The 20763-nt window shown below is 38.1% G+C and overlaps 1 protein-coding gene across 15 annotated transcripts in view; it reads left to right on the top strand.

Annotated features, from left to right (window-relative positions):
* The window catches only part of MPDZ (multiple PDZ domain crumbs cell polarity complex component), a 167969-nt gene that overhangs the window by 127947 nt on the left and 19259 nt on the right, over positions 1-20763 (top strand). For 6 of the 15 annotated variants that reach the window (XM_087869635.1, XM_087869639.1, XM_087869641.1 and 3 more), the window contains 8 exons: positions 2126-2236; positions 6967-7065; positions 7799-7870; positions 10386-10548; positions 12303-12499; positions 13618-13709; positions 13930-14020; positions 16218-16298. In XM_087869635.1, coding sequence (XP_087725761.1) covers positions 2126-2236; positions 6967-7065; positions 7799-7870; positions 10386-10548; positions 12303-12499; positions 13618-13709; positions 13930-14020; positions 16218-16298 — 906 coding nt within the window. The remainder of the gene's footprint in view (positions 1-2125; positions 2237-6966; positions 7066-7798; positions 7871-10385; positions 10549-12302; positions 12500-13617; positions 13710-13929; positions 14021-16217; positions 16299-20763) is intronic. The other 9 variants (XM_045780237.2, XM_045780239.2, XM_045780242.2 and 6 more) reach the window with 6 other exon arrangements.

Here is a 20763-nt window from a genome sequence, read left to right on the forward strand (position 1 = left end):
ATTTACTCAGCAAATACTCCTGGAGCAGCTGTTGCATTCCAGATGCTATGACAAGCTCTGGGCATTTCATAGTAAACAAGGCACCATGCCTGCCTGTCAAGCATGACAGACTTAACAAGTAATCGAGTCACTTCAGAACAGTGTGATAAATTTTTTGATCAGGGAAAGTGTAGTTTTAGTTAATAGGGTAGAGGGAGGGTACCTAACCCAGATTTGCTAAGTTGTCAGGATTTATAGAGTAGAGTAAAAGAGACAACTTCCCAGTAGAAATTTTATTTCTTTATTTCTAATTTTATTTCTTTATTACTATAAGGACCGTTACATTTACTTTATACAAGTGATTGTCTCTCATTTTCTAAATCCATATAAATTAAATCTAAATCCATACCATTAAAATACATCGACTGTGTAGAAGAAGGTTACAACTTATTAACCGCAACTTTACAATGGACATTTTTAGGATTTACTAATTTAGTCCTTTACTGGTTGATTATCTGTGAGAACTGAAGAGGGAGGAGGATTGAGACTTGGGAGGACACAAGGGCCATGTCTGTTTTGTCTTGTTTTTTCCTCCATTTATAAGGAAGAATGATGGGCTTGTTCTCTCTTCCCGCATCTTTACCTTCCATTAGGGGATATCTTAGCCCCTTTTTAAAAAACTCTTGTTTAGCTAGGATACTATCTAAAATTCCCAATTTCAGATTATCACAGGGCAGTTTATTTTATGGAAAATTCACTATTAAATACCTTTGACCTAAGGAGAAAAAGTAAGAAATATTTATACTTCTTTCTAGAAAGGATTGGTCACAGTTTGCACTAAAATATTATATAAATGTATTGAGTGAGTTAAAGCATCCTTTTCAAATTGAAAAGAGAGTATTTTTTGTGTGTGTTGTAAAGTACTGTGTGCTGTTTAGCAGTGGTTTGTTGAGGGCTGTTACGTACGGGGGCTTTTCTAGTAAGTAAGAAAGCCTTAGGCGCCTGTAATCCTGGGGATTCTGAAACCTATCTCTGCCAAGTTTCTGAAAAAGTATTTAGACTAGACGAGTCGAGGCCTGCAAGGTATTCCATTCTAAGTATAGAGTTCTTTGGATTTGAGCAAAGATATTTAATGTCCTATTAAATGTTTCCACAAATGGAATATATAGTAGACCTGAATACTAACTTCTATTCTACAAAAAATGAAAGCCATTTTTAATATGCACTGAAATGCATATTATATTATCTAAGTATCAATCTGGGGGAGGTTTTCAATTAAATGTAGTAATTCTTTTAAAGGTGATAATGTTCTATGCAGTGATCTAATAATTAATTTTCTTTTCCAGAATTGTATCTACTCCGATTTTGCTATTTTGTTGTATATGCCCTATTGTGGTAATTGCAAATGATAAAATGATAGTAGTATCCTATAGTTTTCTGGCAGGATTAGCATTTGGCCTTTCAAACTATTTTCCTTCCTGTTCATATAGTGCATAAGCTAAACTGATCATCACCCAGGCAAGCCATGGTCAATAAAAAGTTACAAAATAGCATTCATTTTCAAGCTATTTATAGAAGAATTACTAACAAGCACAATTTCTTGGCTTTCAGCTCCTGTCATGTCTACTACAAAGATTCTCCTGCAAAACTAATCTTGCCATAACCTGATTTTTCTGAACATCAGAATTTTGGTTTTCACTTCAAGCTTCCCTGTTCAGAGAGAAACACACAAAACATCATCCACCCATTTCCCAAACTAGTCTATAATGGATTGGGAGATAATGTTGTACAGTGACTTTCATGATGAAGACCGCGCTGCGAGGCCGTTCCCTTATAGTATTTCTTTAATGATTCTGATTTATTAAAGGAACAACTGATAGTGTAAGGAAAGCAGAAGCAGAGCCTTCACTTCAAGTGATGACTATTTCAGTTGATTATGGGGACAGAAATCAGTGTCCAAAGTAAAGGACCACAAGTGTGCTGGACAAATGCAAAGTTCTGGAGTTTCACGAGTAGTCTCAAGTATTCTTGATTCTGAAGCAGATTTTCTAGGAGCCTCCCTCAGGATCCTCAGAACTCCAGATCCACAAATTGTTCTGTTGTTCTATAGCTTCTTGAAATGTTAAGCTGAGGCCTTCCATTGCAGGTGGATGGAATGGACCTCAGAGATGCAAGCCATGAGCAAGCTGTGGAAGCCATTCGGAAAGCAGGCAACCCCGTAGTCTTTATGGTACAGAGCATTATAAACAGACCAAGGGTAAGCGAACACAAAGGGCAAGGTAGGCAAATCCAAACAATGTTCAACTTGGAATCTAACGTATCAAGGGCCAAGTTGTCTCTAGGAGCAGATATCCAGTCTTGAAATCTCAGGAGACTTGTTAAAATTTTATATTGTTTTTTTTTTTTAATTGAGTTGTCCTGGAAATCCCTTCTACCATGTTTAATAAACACTTCAAGTCTATTGAAAACACACAGAAGTAGGATCCATTGGTGGCCATGTATCCAGATGGATAATTATTAGTATTCACTGTAGTCACAAAATATATAAATTGTTAAGAGGAATGTGATATAATGACTTAGCTTACTAGTGTGTGACCTCTGAGTCCCTGAGAAGCCAGAGAGATTACATTTTCTTTATGCATATATCTTCTAAACAGAATTTCCAGAGTATGCAATCCCATGATCACCTGTGAATCATCTTGAATGTATTTGTCTGTCCCACTGAACATTCTACATAGTGGAAATTTAAGCAGTATGTTTATATACGAGCGATTTCATAGCTGCTGCTTCCCAGCCACGATCACTATAAAGCTCTTCATCACTGGATAGCCCCCGGTGGACAGAAACCTACTAACCCATTTTACCATCAGTCATGACAGATAAAATGGCTTTAAAAATATTTTAGAAAATACAATGAATGCATTTAATGAATGTTGTTGATGGAGAAGATACTGAGTCTTTGTGTATTTGATATGCCCTCATGATTCCGAAGATGAAAATTATGCCAAGAGTTTAAAACTATTTTTTTTTTTTTACTATTCCTTCTTTATGTCTCAGTGAAAAAGGTTTTTTGCATGTGCAGCAGTTCCTAAGCATATTTGAGCCACATACCCCTTGGAAAGTTTTTCAGAAACATACACGTTCACAGAAAAGTTTGCATAGCATTTCAGGAGCTTCCTAGATGTCCTGAAACTCATAGAGATTCTACTCCTGGATTTTAGTGACAACAAAACAAAACAACCCCTGTCATACTGATTCTCTTTGAAATACCTGCTCATTAGCTTTGAGGTTCGGTTGTCTTTAAAAGGAAAATGTCAACATATGTGAGGGAAATTAGATGGATCTATCTAAAACTTTAAAATATATAATTATTTTATAATTTATCATTTTAAAATTAAGACTATAAGAACTCAGTGCTCAAATGATGGAAAGAGAGTAGGGACCAGCTCTGTAGATGAGATCAGTAAAAGGAACTTGTCAGTATTCTGTGCAATGGAATTCAGAGTGACCAAATTTATCCTGTTGGTCCTTCCTTTTGTTGTCAAGACAGGTGTAGCTCTGGTCTGGGTTTACTGTAAGAAATGAATTTAGTAGTTCTTAATGTAAGCAGTTATCTTCACATCTGCAGTTTTTAATCATTCAGTTGTTTATTGTTAGGTAATAATTATCCATTCAGATGAGAAAATCTGCCAAATGGTCGGGCTGCATCATGCTGCATTCTCTTCAAATGGTATTCAGCTTGTTTAAATAACTACAAATCTTTCCACATTTGTTTCCGTTTGTTGTGTCAAACATAGATACAGCACGATGGTATTGGTGAATGGCTGTTTAAGGTTAAGTTAAAACTATTTTTTTGTGTGTGTGTGGGTGGGTTTTATTGCTTTTGTTTTATTTTTAATTTCCAACTTTTATATCATGTAGGACAATACTGTAAACTGCTGAATAGGATTCTTCATAGTACTTTTAAAAACTTCAAACATTTCTTTCAATGCCAGTCACATTTTCTAATGAGCTGGGAAGGTATTTTTCTCATACACCTGGAAAATATTCCTGTTTTACTATCTGAGATATAATGATGCTTGATTTTATAGCAATTATTCCAGGAGAAATCTTGCCTAGAGTGACATGTTTAGTTAAGTTACATGTGACAGGATTCAGGGCACACTGCCCCAAAATAGGGCACCCTGGCATACTGAATATTTTAAGCTGAAGGAATTTAGGAAAAGACAAGTGCTGGAAGGACTCTGACCTCCCCCTTCTCCTGTGATGCAGGTCATAAAAACCCTCATGTGGGAGGTGCCTCTCTGTACCGGAAGGAAAGGAACATCCTTACCTCCAGAGATGCAGGGTACTGGGAAGGGTCCGAATGAAAACACCTTGCTAAGTTTGCCCCCATTTCCCCACCTTAGCTCATACTCTTTTGTCCTATCAAATTTCCCTGATTTTCCACTCTTCAGCAAACCTAGTGTCAAGAAATTCCAGGTCTGCACTATCTTTTTTTTTTTTTTAAGATTTTATTTATTTATTTGACAGAGATAGAGACAGCCAGCATGAGAGGGAACACAAGCAGGGGGAGTGGGAGAGGAAGAAGCAGGCTCATAGTGGAGGAGCCTGATGTGGGGCTCGATCCCATAACGCCGGGATCATGCCCCGAGCGAAGGCAGATGCTTAACCGCTGTGCCACCCAGGCGCCCCCAGGTCTGCACTATCTTATAAAGGCTCTGTGTCCATAAAAGTTAACATTAAATCAATACATATATATACTTTTCTCTTGTTGATCTGTTTTTTATTACAGGGATCCAGCTGAGAACTTAAGATGAATAGAGGAAAGATATTTTTCCTCCTCTGCATATGCATTCAGCTTTGGGAAATCAGAATTACTTTCGCATTTAAAATGAAATATCCTTGATTTTCAGTGATTTACTTCTTGCGAAATAATCATGTCTCCAGTAATCTAAAGAGAAAAACCCCACAAATACATAAGAGTTTCTTAATGGAAAATATTTTATTTGTAGATGCAATAAAACTTCAAAAAAATCCCATACATAGGCTGAAAATACAGTCTCTTTGGCACATAAACTATTCAAGAATCAGAACTTTGCAGAACTGAGAATAATAATAACAGTAATATTTAATAATAAATTCCATATTTACTGATTTATTACTGACCATTCCATCAGTTGGACTGTATCATCTTCCCAAAGGATAGGCCCTGTTAATATGGGCCAGATAATGTTTTTGTCTTCCCTGTGCTTCCTCTTAGTTAATAACATTTCCATTCCTATCAGCCCCTTAGAACTATAAACAGGAGTTTCATCATTGATTTTTTAATAAGAAATATGGCCTGTTTCTATAAATCTTTTCATAGTAATAGATCTACCACTTCATTTGCTGTGCTCATGCTGTACTTTAATACTCTGCTGTCAGGGCCAAATTCTAATCCTATAAGAGCTGGAAATTGAAACAGATAAAAAAAGCAAAACAAAAAACTAGAGCTCTCTCTAAATACTCCATTTCTTGCCATTATGGTTCTATTTTTTTTTATTGTTCTACAGAATTATAAAGGAAATGTAAAGCCTAAAAATTGTATGTATGAGGATTGGATATAGTTTCCAACTTCCATAGCATTGAGTTAGTTTGCCTAGAATATGTTTTTAATCTCTGCCTAGTCATTTTTTCCACCTTAATAAATGGTCGTGTTCCTTGGCATTCGTGATCTTTTCTTTTGTAAAGCAGGAGCTGACATTTAAACTGAAAAGCAGAGAGAAAGTTGAGATGAGCAGAAATGTCATTGTGCCCATTTCTTTTTCCCGTCTTCCCTCTGTAGGAAAAACATTGCAAGAAGAGCAGATTGAAAGGGTAATGTGGCATAAGCTTTAGTGCAGGCGTACTGAGGATAGAGTCTTTCCAGAGTGTTCTCCCAGACAGGGTGGTGTCACATGACAACCTCTCCCTACTCTTGATGCTTGCCAGTAGGACTTTTTTATAGACAGAAGTAACACAAACATTTAATTGGAGCCAAAATGAATTTTAAATGTCTGCAATTTCCCCTGAAAGATATAGTCAATAAAAGAAAAAAGATAGCGGGTATGAAAAGAAGAATTTATTGTGCTGAGGAAATTACTTTCCTTTTTTTCTTTTTTTTTTTTAAACTATGAAAATGCTAAATTCTTTCTGGCAGTCATCCTGCCTTTAATATGTATATTCAACTCCAATAGTCCTAGCTCAGGGCATATCTCAAGCAAGCCACAAAATCTATGAGAATCACTCTAAGGCAGGACTTCAAATATATTCAAAGCCTCATAAATTCCCAATATGGGTACTTTTATAGGAAATATTTTTTTTAAAAAATCAATGTTTCTACCTCCACAAAAAGTGGACAGAAATAGAGAACACCACTGAACAGTGGTTCATTTCTTTAAAATTGTTTTGATTTTTTTTTTAATGAGAAATTATTGATCTGAAGCCACCTTAATCTCTAGTCTAAGTATGAAAATATTCCTTCCTGGGAAACAAGATAAAAGAATCATGAAGGTTACCAGTGAACTAGCAGACGAATGTTTAATTTGCATTCTGGAACAGATAGACCATCTTTCTATTTTACAAAACATAATTTGCTTTGAAATGTAAACAAAAAAATTTATGGTTTTAATTTTGATACCTGTTTACTGATATCCATGGAACATAGATGAATATATAAAGTGGGCAAAATTTATTTGCATCTGTCTGTGATAGTGAAAAGAAAAGAAATTTGGTATCAATTTCAGGAACTCATTTCCTTTATGGCCAGATTGAGATTCAGGTGTAGATGCAGGGCTCTAGAGGTAAACCTTTAGTTCTCGACTGTTTAATATGACGTTGTTATTAATCTCTAGATCTGACAGGATCTAGTTTCACACTGTTATTTCAATCAGCGCATTGCTCTTAAAACTGAGTTGTGTTAAATACATTTCTTTTGCGCTCAGCGCCTCTTATGTTTCCTTTTAGAAATCCCCTTTGCCTTCCTTGCCGCACAACCTTTACCCTAAGTACAACTTCAGCAGCACTAACCCATTTGCTGATTCTCTACAGTTCAACGCTGACAAGGTTGGATAATGCCATTGTCTTGCCATTGCCTTTTGCAAATGTTTCGTTCTTTGTTACTATGCCTTTGTCCTAGTTCACTGTTTACTAAATTTGGGCAGGGAAGAAAAAACAAAACAAAACTGTGTGTTTGGAGTGGGCATGCAAATTCTTTCTTAAGCACATTTTTTTGCCAGACCATATTCATATTTATAGCTGAAATTAGATGTCTCTCCTGAACAGTAAGGGAGAATCGTGAGTCCAATTGCTTTTCCTCTCTTTCGTTGTGAGTTAAATTTTCTGATTTGCAAATTTTTGTTAATTGCCAAATGTATGAACTACTTTCACACAAAATTTATTTAAAGCCTTGTATTGGTCTAAGTCCTTCTCAGACTTATACAAGGTGGTTCTAAAGTCCTTCTGTGCGTTAATCACTCCACAAATAATTGCGTATATGCAGGAGTTTGTTGAATGTTCATAAAGTGTGTCCATGAAAATGCCTGAATCAGGAAACATGGAGCTGTTTCAATGCTTGTAAACCTAGACGTGGATATTCTCATATTCTGATGAAATTTCAAACCCAAAATTGAAACAAAAACTTACAAGAACTTATATATTATAATTTGATCATGATAAGGAAGAAAGCTTTCAACAATTTCAGGAAGCATTTTATGAATATTCATTGGATTTTCATGTTGTTGTAATATGGATAACCAAAGATGCTGTGTCTGAAGGAGTATGTTTTCTGTTACTGTAGGAATTACAGAATTCAAGTAGAGTTACCTTCCGTTGTTCCCCAACTAACCCTTTTGCTCCCACACCATTTAAGGTTTGTCTCAGTGTGAAATTTTTGTGAATAAGTAGGTGTGTTACGGTGTGCTATGTGTGTATGTTATACTTGTGTGCATACATGGCATGGAGTGATTTCAAGCGCATTTGACATTGTTTTGCCAATGAAGGCTAAACGATCTTTGTTAAAGAGTTATATTTTCACAAATAATTTTTTTATGTGACAAAATTTTTTGTATTTTCAATTAGCCAACATATAGTATATATCATTAGTTTTTGATTAAGAAGTGTCAACAATAAGCTAATTACATGATCTCATTGAGAATGAAAGTTTATACCTAATTGCCCCTTTTTGTAAATACAGGCTCGTGTTTGTTTTATGATTAATCAGTAATGTTAGGACGCCATTTTAGCTTACTCACAATGTGAAAACGTTGTGCCTAAGTAAGATCCTGAACAATTTTTTAGACTGGCAGATTTTGGTTTTTTTAAAGGTAAATGGCAGCTCAGGAAAGTTGTGAAGAAGATCTATTACATTCGCATCCATAAATTTATTAAAATTATGGGAAGTTTAAATCAGATTGTGTTCCCCTTTTTAAAAATCAAATGGGCTTAATATATTCTTGCTAACATTTTCTGTTACTATAGAGAAGTATTTTTTTTTTAACCAGAAAAAATATAAATTACATATTCTCCCTGCCCCAACCTTAGTATGTTAAATGAACCTGGATTGGATCAAATGAGGTTTCTTGTTTGTTGGTCATCTCATTTGTGCATTGTCGATTTGAGAATTTTATGGCACAGCATTTGGGAAGATGACAGGGTTTTGTCTAAACTGGTACTTTTTGTTTGTGTGGCCAGTTGTGTGTAATCCAAACATTTTAAAAGAGTAGGTTCTGTAACTTGAAAATCTATTGCCTGTAAGTCTCTACATTCAGCTCTCCTTTACTAGAGAAACAGTACTTGATGTTTATTAGGTTCATTTTGGGGCAGCCTGCCTGGAATCCTGAAGTGGTTTCTGAATCAGCAAAGAAAGATCACATTGTGTTACATAGTTTTAGTGTTAGGTATATTTTGTGGGATTCTGATTCTTGACACCAATTAATAATTCCTAAATATTTATTCATGATCATCATTTGATGTGTTCTATAGGAAGTTTGTTTATTTATTTATTTATTCATTCATTCATTCATTCATTTATAAATTTTTGGAAAGATTTTGTTTATTTATTTGAGAGAGCAGAGGGAGAGGAAGAAGCAGACTCCCCGCTCAGCAGGGAGCCCGATGCGGGGCTGGGTCCACAGGATCATGACCCAAGCTGAAGGCAGACACCCAGGCGCCCCTGGAAGTTTTTTGAAATTGCAGTCTTTTTCCACATACACACATATAAAACAAAATGAGGTATATCAGAGGGATTTTTATATGGATAAAAGGTAAAATAAGGATAGGAAAAATGTAGGTTGAGGGCCTCAGGGACAGCTTCATACCAGGGTTAGAACTTACATTGAGTATCTCCAGCTGTTGAATTAGGTACTGTCTTACTATGGAAATTGGAGGAGATAGCATGGCATAATGGAAAGATCACTGGATTAAGAATTAAGGCAAAAGGAATCCAGTATCAGTGTGATCTTGAACAAAATTTTCTCATGGCCTCAAGTTTTTCATCTGCAAAGTGAATAAAACGAACTCAGTGACTTATGGGCTTTTTGAACTCTGATACTCTATTTGGTAATGTGTAATATAAGAACTTGATGCCAAGTCCTTTTTTTGAAATAGGACCCATAGCGCTCAGTGACAGCAAGTATGCCACACTTTGGGTTTGTTTGCAGTGATCCCTCATGTTGTCTCATTTACCTTGCGAGCTGCCGTGGCAAGGGAATGATGGTGTTGTCCCTTAAAACCAGCTCCTCAGATCGGAGTCTGTGTGCTCTTTGCTAACAAACTGGCTCCCGTAGTAGATGGGCCTGCATGTGTTATGCTCATTTTCATGGGTTTGTTAAGAGTCATCTGGAGAGAGGATTCAGGTAGCAATAAAGAATTCTTTGTATATATATATATATATATATATATATATATATACACACACACACACACACACACACACACACACACAGTCTGACTAGCAACCTCTGAACTTCTTTAATTGCTTGGTTACCTTATGTGTTAATTTTGTTCTAGTTTCTTGGAAGATTTTTCTAGACCCACAAAATCTTACCCAGACCCCTGCATATCTATGATGACTTTTGAATGAGAATTTTTTTTCCAAAAGAGGGGGTTCGTACATTTTTTTCTCTCAAGTCATTTAAGCTTTCAAGTTGAAGAATTCATTGGCCTAAAATACCAAGTAACAGTTTAATGAATTATGCTCTGAACATATATTTTGTTTAGTATATTTAAACTTTACCTGGATCCTGTCTACCATTATATATTTTTTTCCCATTATTTATGTGTCAGATATTTGAAAGCCAGTTTTTGTCATTATGCTTTTATTTCTTTTACTCAAGTTTTTCTTCCTTGGACTGCACATACCCACTGCATTCTTCTTGTTCCCACAGGCACCCAGTCAGTCAGAATCAGAGCCAGAAAAGGCTCCATTGTGCAATGTGCCTCCGCCCCCTTCTTCAGCATTTGCAGAAATGAGCGGTGATCTTACACAGTCATCTGCAAGCAAAATCTCAGAAGATGTGGACAAAGAAGATGAGTTTGGTTACAGCTGGAGTAAGTTGTGTTTTGTGATCCACTGAGTTATAAGAGACATTAATAGCTCTGGGTCTCTCGAAGCTTAGGCCTGGATGGATAAGCATGTTTCAGCTTTTAGTTATACATACTGCAATTTTGTTTGGAAAAAAATACTGTTTGTTTTGCCTGAATACACCACACATTCCCAAGGCATGAAATCGTGTTCTTCCTTTTCTTTAAATGACCCTTCCTTCTAAAGGCCACTTTACCATTTGTGTGAGCAGTAAAGAGGGCAGGGCATTCTCTCTGAAGCTACTGCAGGATCTGCCACCCAATGATCTTGAACAAATCATTGCCCCTCTGCAGACCTCAGATTCCTCATTGTAAAATCTGGTTGCTGTTGATATTTTGCCTTGAACTCTGGCATTTTCTATACTAGGGTGGTAACATGGAATAATTGTTGAGATGAAAACTTGGGGCATTTGGCACATTGTATAACTGTTTCTAAGGCTTTGCCTATGGGCTACCTTTCTTTTAAAAATGCAGTCCTTACCCGGGGTTGCTAACATTAAATTTGAAATGTCTGAGGAGTGCTAACCACAGTATCTGATGCACAGGAAGCATTCAAAGGCAGCTGTTATTAGGATCATTTGGGGTGTCTCTTTTTTTCTAATGAAATAAGCCTTTTTATAAGGAAATATTTAAAAATTTAGTGAAAAGTTACCAATGTATCAGTGCTTTAAAGGTTTCATTTCAAAAGCATAATTATTTCCTTTAAGAAAGCCGTGGTATATGCTTTTAGGAAGTGTACAGGGTGTGAAAGTTGTGCTGCTAGATTCTAGAGGGAATCAGGAAATGACAGTTCATAAAGTTAATGCAGTTAAGAATCAATATGGAATACAAGACATCAGCTGCATAGTAACATTTCTAAGAGATGATTTGTAAAGTTTGTGCTTTTCTAAGTCAATTTTCAATAAAATGAGTATACAGCTAATCTATTGAGGTGGCCAGAATGTACTCCGACGAAAACATGAGACAGAATGTCATGTCGCAAGCCACCCCCAAAACTTGATGCCGTAAGGGAATAGTTTATTATTGTGTCATGGTGTTGTAGTTGACTGGGCCCAGCTGGGCTGGACCTTCAGGATGGCCCCCTCACAGGGCTGGAAATTAGTGTTGGCTCCTGTGGCCTAGGGCACCTGCATGTAGCCTTGTCCTCTCAGAATCAAGAATAAATTCTACCTTTTGAACATGTGGGATGGGAGAGATGAATGGTCTCATCTAATTAGGGCATGTGTCTAAAGCAGAGACAGGTACATTGATTTGTCCCGGCCTGATGGCTCTGTGCAATTACAAACTGCATTCCCTTTATTCTGGATCTATGTACCAAGCAGCTGCCCAACATGATGTGAACACATGCCAATTTTCCTATGGGAGAAAATGTTCCACTGACCAGTGAAGGTAAATCCTCCGAATGTTCTGTTCTTCTCTGCAAATGATAAAGTGGCAGTACATTTTAATCAGAGTCTTTTGAGAGTTTGTTAATGTGAATCACCCAGGGGAACTGATCAGTCAGACCCTCCACTCTGCATGCAAAGAAATTCCTCAGAGATTGGGTACTCCCAGAAACCCGTCTTGACACTTAGGTGGCCAGATTATTTAGCTTTTCTTAACTGCCAAGGATTTACATTTTGGTCCAAGTAATGCCCTTTTTGAAGCTAAATAACCTTCCATAGTAAAACGTTGGCTATAAATTAACTTCATACCTATAATGTTGTTGTTGTTGTTTGTAGAAAATATCAGAGAGCGTTATGGAACCCTAACAGGAGAGCTACATATGATTGAACTGGAGAAAGGTCGTAGTGGTTTGGGTCTAAGTCTTGCTGGGAACAAAGACCGATCCAGGATGAGTGTCTTTGTAGTGGGGATTGATCCAAATGGAGCAGCTGGGAAAGATGGTCGACTGCAGATTGCAGATGAGCTTCTAGAGGTAAGTTCTTGTGGAAGATGCTGAATTTACTCCTGCTGAATTGGTGCACTGAAATCATCAGTTTCCAGAAAATCCACCAGGGCCTCATATGGTGACTGAGAAAACTATTGCTTGCCTAACAAAATAGATGCACTGAAGCAAATTTGGCTGTAAACCAAATCTCTGCTAAGTAGAGTCCGTGTTCCCATTAACTTCCATTAAAAGGTTGTGACTGGGTAGCACCAGAAACAATTTTTGCCCCAAGACAGTAATAAAGATCACACTTCAAAAACATTTTTTTGTGTGCTGCATTTTTATAGGAATTTTTGAAAAGCCAAATGACCAATCACTCCTCAGTAATGAGATTGACCCACTGGACATTCTGGAAGTTGAATTCCTAATGGTAGAAGTGATGGGAGCGGGGTGCAGTGGGGTCAAGGTTAAGGCTAAATAACGAAAACAGTAACTCAGCCGTCCAAACAGAATAAATTTCTGGGCCACACTTTATAGTGTTTAGAATTGCATTTGCTTGTTTTGTTTGTCCTTGCCTTCTGGAGGCTAGGATTCACATGCCTTGATACTCTTCCTCTCACTCTTGTGTCTCCATTGGCTGGGAAGGCTCAGTCAGCAATGGCTAAATGACTAGATGACTGACAATTTCCAGTAGGTACTGTTCTGCTTCGGCACTTTCTGCTTCCCAAATTCCAAATCTGCCTGTGGTGTTCCTTCCCGTGGCCTAGTCCTAGGGCCAGAGTTTTGAGATTAACTAAGACCGATGACCACAGGGGACTTCCCAGGATGATCTGTGCAGGTCATTAGTGCCTCCAGGAGAGCCTTTGCTTTGTACAGAACACTCTGGAAGCCCAGTGCCTGCCAGGAAGTTTACTCTCTTCTTTTCTACAGTCAGTCCAAGTGGTGCCTCTGTCATCTGTGGAAATCAGACCACCTGCACATCATTTTAATGTTGGCTTTGAACATGGGCTTGTCGTTATTTACCATCAAAGTCAGGTTCATGTTCTGGGAAGGAAAATACATATAATATTTTAAAGAAAGAAAAAAAATGACCTTTTCATTAGATAGGATGAAAAAGAATTAGCAAAATTATTTCAAGCTCAGTTAATGCTATTTGTTTCTCACAGATCAATGGTCAAATTTTATATGGAAGAAGTCATCAGAATGCTTCTTCAATTATTAAATGTGCTCCTTCTAAAGTAAAAATAATTTTTATCAGGTAAGCATTTTCTTTTTCTGGTTTACTAAATACTTTCTGTTAGTCTTTCAATTCAGATTTCTTTTAAATAAAAATAAAACATTTCTAAATGTATGTGTGTTATAGTCCCAGATATTTGGGGTTGCAGAATTTTCTCTAATAATCCTTCTGAGTCTTCAAGTGAAAGAATGAAAATAATATGAATCATTATGCTATGATGGGTCAGTACTTTTACTTTTAGGAATAAAGATGCGGTGAGTCAGATGGCTGTATGTCCTGGCAATACAGTAGACCCTGTGCCTTCTACCTCAGAGAATTCTCGAAATAAGGAGGTATGTATCTTGTGTTTGTTTCTCTGGGAAGATTAGATTGATATTCTATGTATTAATTCAGCAAATAATTATAGGTCCCTACAGGAATGTTAAAGATAAATGACTCATGGTCTTGGCCCCCAAGGGGCCTAGTACAAGAAACACTCATGTAAATAAGCACACCACTTCCATGAAGAGTCTACATGGGGAATAATGAAGATAGAAAAAGTTGTCAAGTCTTCTTCTGTAGAGATAGTCACAATGACTCCCTAGGTGGGGTGACATGTGAAGTATGTGTTGGAAGTAGAAGACATGGGGGGGGGGGGCAGAAACATTCCAAGCAGAGGGCATGGACTAAGGAATGGTATGTAAGCTCTGGCAAATACAGGGAATGAAAATCCTAGGGCATCACTGAATAGTGGGGGAGGCAGGGAATGGGGAGCTGGTGAGGAAACGGTCACTGAGAAAGAGGAGATAGGGTCAGATCATGGGAATCGTGATGGAGACTTTGTCTTTGAGGCCTTAGGGAACTCAAAGAGTAAGAACTGTATTTTTAAACACTTCTCTGGAAATAGTGCAGAGAAAAATCAGAGGCTTCAGGGAAGAGAAGTTAAGGTAGAAGGAGTAAGAAAATTAGCAGAATAGTTCAGGGGAAAGATAAAGAGGGCCTGAACTAATGCAAATAAAGAAAAAAGAAGGAAGGGAGGGAGGGAGGAAAGAAAGGAGGGAAGGAGGGGAGGAAGGAAGGAGGGAGGGGGAGAGGGAGGAGAGAGAGAGAAAGAAAAAAGTAAAGAAAAGGTTAAGTCAGAAGTTTCAGAAGTTTAGGATCCAACTTACCGTTACCTTATCCCTAACTAAATGTACTCAGTGAGGAACGGCAAGTGGTTGAGAATCTATTTATCCAGCAAGTATTTATTGAGTATCTGCCTTGTACCAGGTACTGCTTTTTGGGCTGGGAATAGGCTGGTGAATGAAACAGACAAGATGTAGACAGCTTCCGGATGGCTGACATGGTGACTTGGTGGATGGCTGACTTTTACCAAAAAAGAAAAAATTAAAAAGCAGATATTTGTAAAAATAGAAAACATTCTGTTTGAGGCAGCTTTAGGGTGAAGTACCTGTTGAAAAGCCTGGTAGAGATGTACATTGGGACATTTGGTCTAGAGTTTAGAAATGAATTCCCAGGATGCCTATTTGTCATTTGTTGGCCATGGGAATTGAGGCTTTTCTGTACAGAGAATACTTAGAAGAAGAGGGCCAAGGTCAAAATTCTTTGATAACAGCAAGGAGGAAGCCTAACAAAGAGTGGACGGAGGTAACGAGGAGGGACCAGGCAGGTACTTGCATAGCAGCTAAGGAGGGCACATTTCAAGAACGGTATATTCTACAACCTTGAATGCTGAGGAGAGGTCAAGTAAGGAGATGAATAGAGTCCATTGGACTTGGCAGCTAGCGGATTACTGGTGTTTTTTGAGAAAGCAAATGATGGATAAAAAATTAAGAAAGAGAAGGCAGCAGCTAGAGGGTAACAGAATTTAGAGTGTTTTGGTGGGAGTTTCGATGTGCCAAAGCTTCAGATATTTGTTAAGGATGAACAAAAGGAGGCATAGAGAATGAACAGATTAAAATGAGAGGAGCCGTGATGATTACAGTGTGAGAAGGTGTGGAAACAGAAACACTCTCCCCTAAAGGAGTGTATAACAGGAATGTCACTCGTTCTGATGAGCTGAGAAATCATTCATAACGGTGAACTGAGTCAAGTGTTTTTTCAAGATTATAAAGGAGAAAATTTTTATTCATACGAATGGTACCACATACGTAGCCCTTAAGAAAACGGAATATTTTAATAATTCTCAGGTAAAACATCCAATAGGTCCTGAATCCCCTTGTGACTAACATGGGGAAGAGTAGTGGATGGTGCCTCTGCTAGCGTCCTGTGTTTCAGTAAGCCTCGCCGTTGGGCAGCTGGGCTGCGATTAGATTTCATTAGAGAAGGAATCCAGGCTGTCTTGAGAACCACTTTGTGTCTCTGTGCTCTAAAAAATTTTTTGTCTGATCATACCTTATTAGTATTTTGATGAGAGTTTAGTGTTCATAAATATCATGAAATGTTAATAATTATAACACATGAAATAATTTTTATTAAAGTGGTCCTTATTAAGCAAACAAAAATACAAAAACACTCAGTTGTCTGTTTGGTCTATTTGCCCTCTGTCAGGCTGAGAGGAGTGGTACTACTTCCGATGCAGCTGTGGACCTCTGTTCATTTAAAAATGTGCAACATCTGGAGCTTCCCAAGGTAAATCTGCTTTGAATTGGAATTTTTACACCAGTGAACTAATTCGCTTGTTCTCAGAGGTGTGGTCTTTGGACCAGCAGCATCAGCATCACCTGGGATCTTGTTAGAAATGCAGATATTTGGGCCCACCCAGACCTATTGAGTGAGAAACTCTGGGGGTGGACCCACAGTTTGCGTTTTTATAAGCCTTCTAGGTGATTCCAATGCACAAACACGTTTGAGAATTACAGTGTTAATTGATACTTTAGCAGGGACTAAGCTTTTCCTGTCTTTATGATTATCCCAAGATGGGACATCTAGCAGTCTCTCCTTTGATACGTATACCAAGGGCCTGCTATGGAGAAAATTAAAAAAAGAAATTATACTCTTTATCCTTCATAAAACTGAAAGTTCGAATAGCTAGAAGTTTCACTGATCAGCATCAGTGAAGTATTTACTTTTGAAAAGATCTGAACCTTAGTTTCGAATGACCACTTTAAAAAGGTGGTTTGCTGAACAGAAATTTACAAATGCTTTCAGGTGCTGCAGGCTCAGGCTGGAATGCAGGCAGGGGCGGGTCTGGGTGAAGGAGAATATTCGCAGGGAGCAGCAAAGTGCTCAGCGAGAGGAGGAAGGCAAGCCAGGGGATGGGCATAGAGCAGGGAGATATTTACTGCAGGCAGAAAGAAGAGAAGTCATCCACAGGCCACTTTCCAGCTTAACACAGTGCACCATGGTGCTTACGAGCCTTGGCTCCAGAATCTGGGTTCAAGCCTTGCTTTGCCAGGTACATACTTGACACATTATGTGATCTTCTTTTGCCTCAGTTTCCTCACCAGTAAATTGGAGATGATAATATTACCTTTGACCTAATCGTAAAGATTAAATGAGTCGTTTGTAAGTAGTTGGCATAAAGCCTGGCACACAGTCAGACTTTGTTAAGCATTTAGGGGGGAAAAGACTGTGATTCTATTGATTTGGTTTTGTTTTTACAATAAACGTGTGCAAAATGGATGGCCCCAGTCTTACATACAGTATATTTAAAAGAAGTCATTATTATGCACAATTTGTGTTGTAGCGAGAAGGAAAAGAACAGAAGTCATTAAGGCCTTTTGCCTTTTCTACCAAGAAGTTCATACATTTCAGTTCAGGATCCCTCACTCTGTTGCCATTTAAGAGAGAAGATACCTTCCTTTTTCCCCTGTAGATTTCAGATTGTTTCCTTTTCCTCCTAAATCCCGAAGTATCAGAATTTATAGTATTTAACAGTGCAGTCATTTCCCTACAATTTGTGAATTATGAAGCATTTATATGTATGCTGGATTCATTATAATAAATGGTTTTTTTAAAAAAAATATAGGTTTATGCTTATCTTTAGAAAAGCCCAAAATAAGATCATTTTTTTTTAACATGTATCCTTTCATGGTATTGGCCTAATTTATTTACCTAGAGTTTAGAACATCCTAGAATATAACGAGTGCCCAGGAAATGTTGGGGGAATGACCCTGTTAAACAGATGCAGTACGAGCAAAACACTGTAGTGGTTGAGATTGTAGACTTAAAGCCAAACCTTCTAGGTCTCCTTTGCCTCTTACAAGCTGCTGGTTGGGACCTGGGACAGGGTTCCTAAACTGGACAATGTCCCCACTACCAAGTGGAGATAATAGTAGTACTCATGCAGTTATAGTGAGAATTAAATATATATTGTGTGAAGAGGCCAGTACCTTGCACTCATATATAAATACTGCCTGGTTTTTTTTTCATTGTTACAATTATTAAGAAAGAATAAGCCGGCAGAGATGCCTAACTGCTTCCCGACAGCAGCTTTCTGCCATGCTGTCTCCTCCTGCCTTAGGCTACCTGATTAAGGTGTTCTGTAGACGTTTAATCATCTTTCCCCTATTCAGACTGTTTTCAAGGACCTCCATTCTCAAACAGATAAATTCAATTCCCTTGGCCTGGCATTCAGCGAGGGGGGGGCAGCGCTGAAGCCCACTTTGTCTGTCAGAGGCCCTTCTGAGTTATCTCTGATAAAACACTTGGAAACCTCATCTCATTGGTCCCCACTCCTCTTCTGTAAATGGGGCTGCCTGTATCAGGGTTATTGTTGGGATCCTTAAAGCTAATGAGCAAGCTCCCTTCATTCTACAGCAGTGTAGGAGCTGGTCTGTCTTTAGCCTCCTGCCGACTTATTCAGCAGGTATCTCTTAAGTGCACTACCCTTTCTGAAGTAGTTGCTGCGGGGGAAATCCAAGAACTTGAAGAAACTTCAGATTTTATTGCCCACAGAAAGCTTCCATTTATGTGTAGATTTCAAACAAATCTTAAAACTCAGGTAACTGAAATGTATTTATTGATGAAAGCCAAAGTGAATGAGGGGGAGTATTCAAGAATCTTTTAAAATCAGTTGACCTTAGAAGCAATCAACTTTGACTTCAAGTGTGGGCTTTTGAAGCCACTTAACTTTTCTGGGCCTTAGTTTCCTTGTCTGTAGGATAAGGAAATAATAAAACCTTTACAAAAGAAATACTTCTGTAAGGATCGAATGAAAGAATCTGTATAAAGCACTAAGTGTGGTATCTCTCCCAAGTGTGGGCCGATAATCCTGCGGAAGCTAGTGACGCAGGAGGCGAAAGACAGAGACCTCTGAGGCAGAGCAAAGGAGGTAGAAGTTTATTGAATACACTCAAGGGAGTGGTGGGCAGGGCTGCAGAGGAGAGGCTGGCTGCCACCAGGTTGTGCGTGGGAGCTGTTTTAAAGGGGGAAGGTAAGAGGGTAGGCTCAGAGGTATGGAATTTTCCATTTTTTGGTAGCTGTGCCTGGTTGTAAGTAACCCATTGGTCAGTTTGGGCCTGTGAATATTTTGAGGTGGGTGTCCTGTCTGTATTCAGTCAGGGGGTCGCTGCGGGCACTTTCTGCATTCCATCGCTCAAGCCTGTTTGCCTAAAAGCGGCCTACACCTCACACTGTTCAAGCCATTATTTTCCTTAATATTTTAACCATGAGGTTCTGAATGCTCCACAGAAAGTGTGCTTAAAAACATCCTTTGAGGAAGCCCTGGGTAAAAGTGACAAGTTAAAAGACACAGCATACTCTCTAAGCCTGTCCACTCTGAATACCATTATTAGTCGACTCTGCAAACAAAATTCAAGAAAGCAAAGGAGGGAGAATTAAGCAGCCTGCTAACATTCATACCTTATCTGCAATTCATTGTCATTTATACTGCCCTGTATTTTTAAAAATTATGATTATTTGAAAAAATTTAATGATGAAGTCTCTTGTGCATTATGTTGTTTACTTCTCAGCCACCCTGTGAGATCGTTTTTATTTTCCCCACTTATAACAGTTCTCATAACTCAAAATGGTAGAGTTGGTACTTAAGCTCTGGTCTTACACCTACAAGTCCCATTTTCCATTCCTTTGTTTCAGCTTTCAACTGGGGCCCATTTACCTTTCCAAAACACCTATATGATTCTTAAAAGAATCTTCTACTTCATTCAAACTGACTTGTATCAAGAGCCCATGGCGACTTATTTTGAGAATTCATCCCTCCTTGCCTTTGCTTATACACCTTGGGGTGCCCTTCTGCTTTCTTTTAGATTATCTAAATCCTGTATAACTTAAGATCTAGCTTAATCTCATGTCTGCTTATTTTGAAATATTCCTGCAAAATTTTGGCCTATATAATGCTTACTAGTAACATCTTCATTTGTTTGTCATTTAACAGTGCCTGGCTTAAACATGTCTCTTGTGATACACATTCATGTGGGTGAATTTTCTATACATCTGTATTGCAAACATGTTGAAAAAGAAGAAACTGTTATATTTTTTCTCCCATTATCTCATATAGTATGGGGTAGCATAGTTCGTACTAAGTATGCAGGAGGGAAGAGTGGATGAAGGCTTACATGCTGTGTGTGCACAAGGGGAAGATGCCAAGTGCAGGAGAGTCAGGAAGGAGAGAATAGTTTTCGTAACAGTTTCAAAACAAATTGTAGTAACAGATCATTTCTAGTTCTGTTCTGACTCCTTAGAAACTTTCTGGATAGGTTGATTATCTTTTTTTGTTTTTGTTTTGTTTTTTTAAGGAGAGAGAGAGCACATGACTGGTGTGGGGGGTGGGGTAGAGTGGGGCAGAGGCAGAGGGAGAGAGAGAATCTTAAGTAGGCTCCACGCCCAGTGTGGAGCCCAATGCAGGCTCCATCTCATGACCCTGAGATCATGACCTGAGCTGAAATCAAGAGTCAGACGCTTAACTGACTGAGCTACCCAGATGCCCTGATTATCTTTTTTCTTTTTAATCCCCTTTTTTAAGTGGGAAAATAAAATTATAAACAGAAAGTTTATAACGTGTCTAATCTGAACCCTTAGTGACTGACTGAAGTGCTAATTCAATTTATCAAAGTATTTTTGATTAAAGATTTGTTTTTAAGCACATTTTATCTAGGAAAGTACCTGTACATCAAAGCAACCTTACGCAATTTTC

The sequence above is a fragment of the Ursus americanus genome, chromosome 18 (assembly GCF_024610735.1).
Source record: "Ursus americanus isolate L20-20 chromosome 18, mUrsAme1.1.p, whole genome shotgun sequence".
In the NCBI taxonomy this organism is placed as follows: Eukaryota; Metazoa; Chordata; class Mammalia; order Carnivora; family Ursidae; genus Ursus; species Ursus americanus.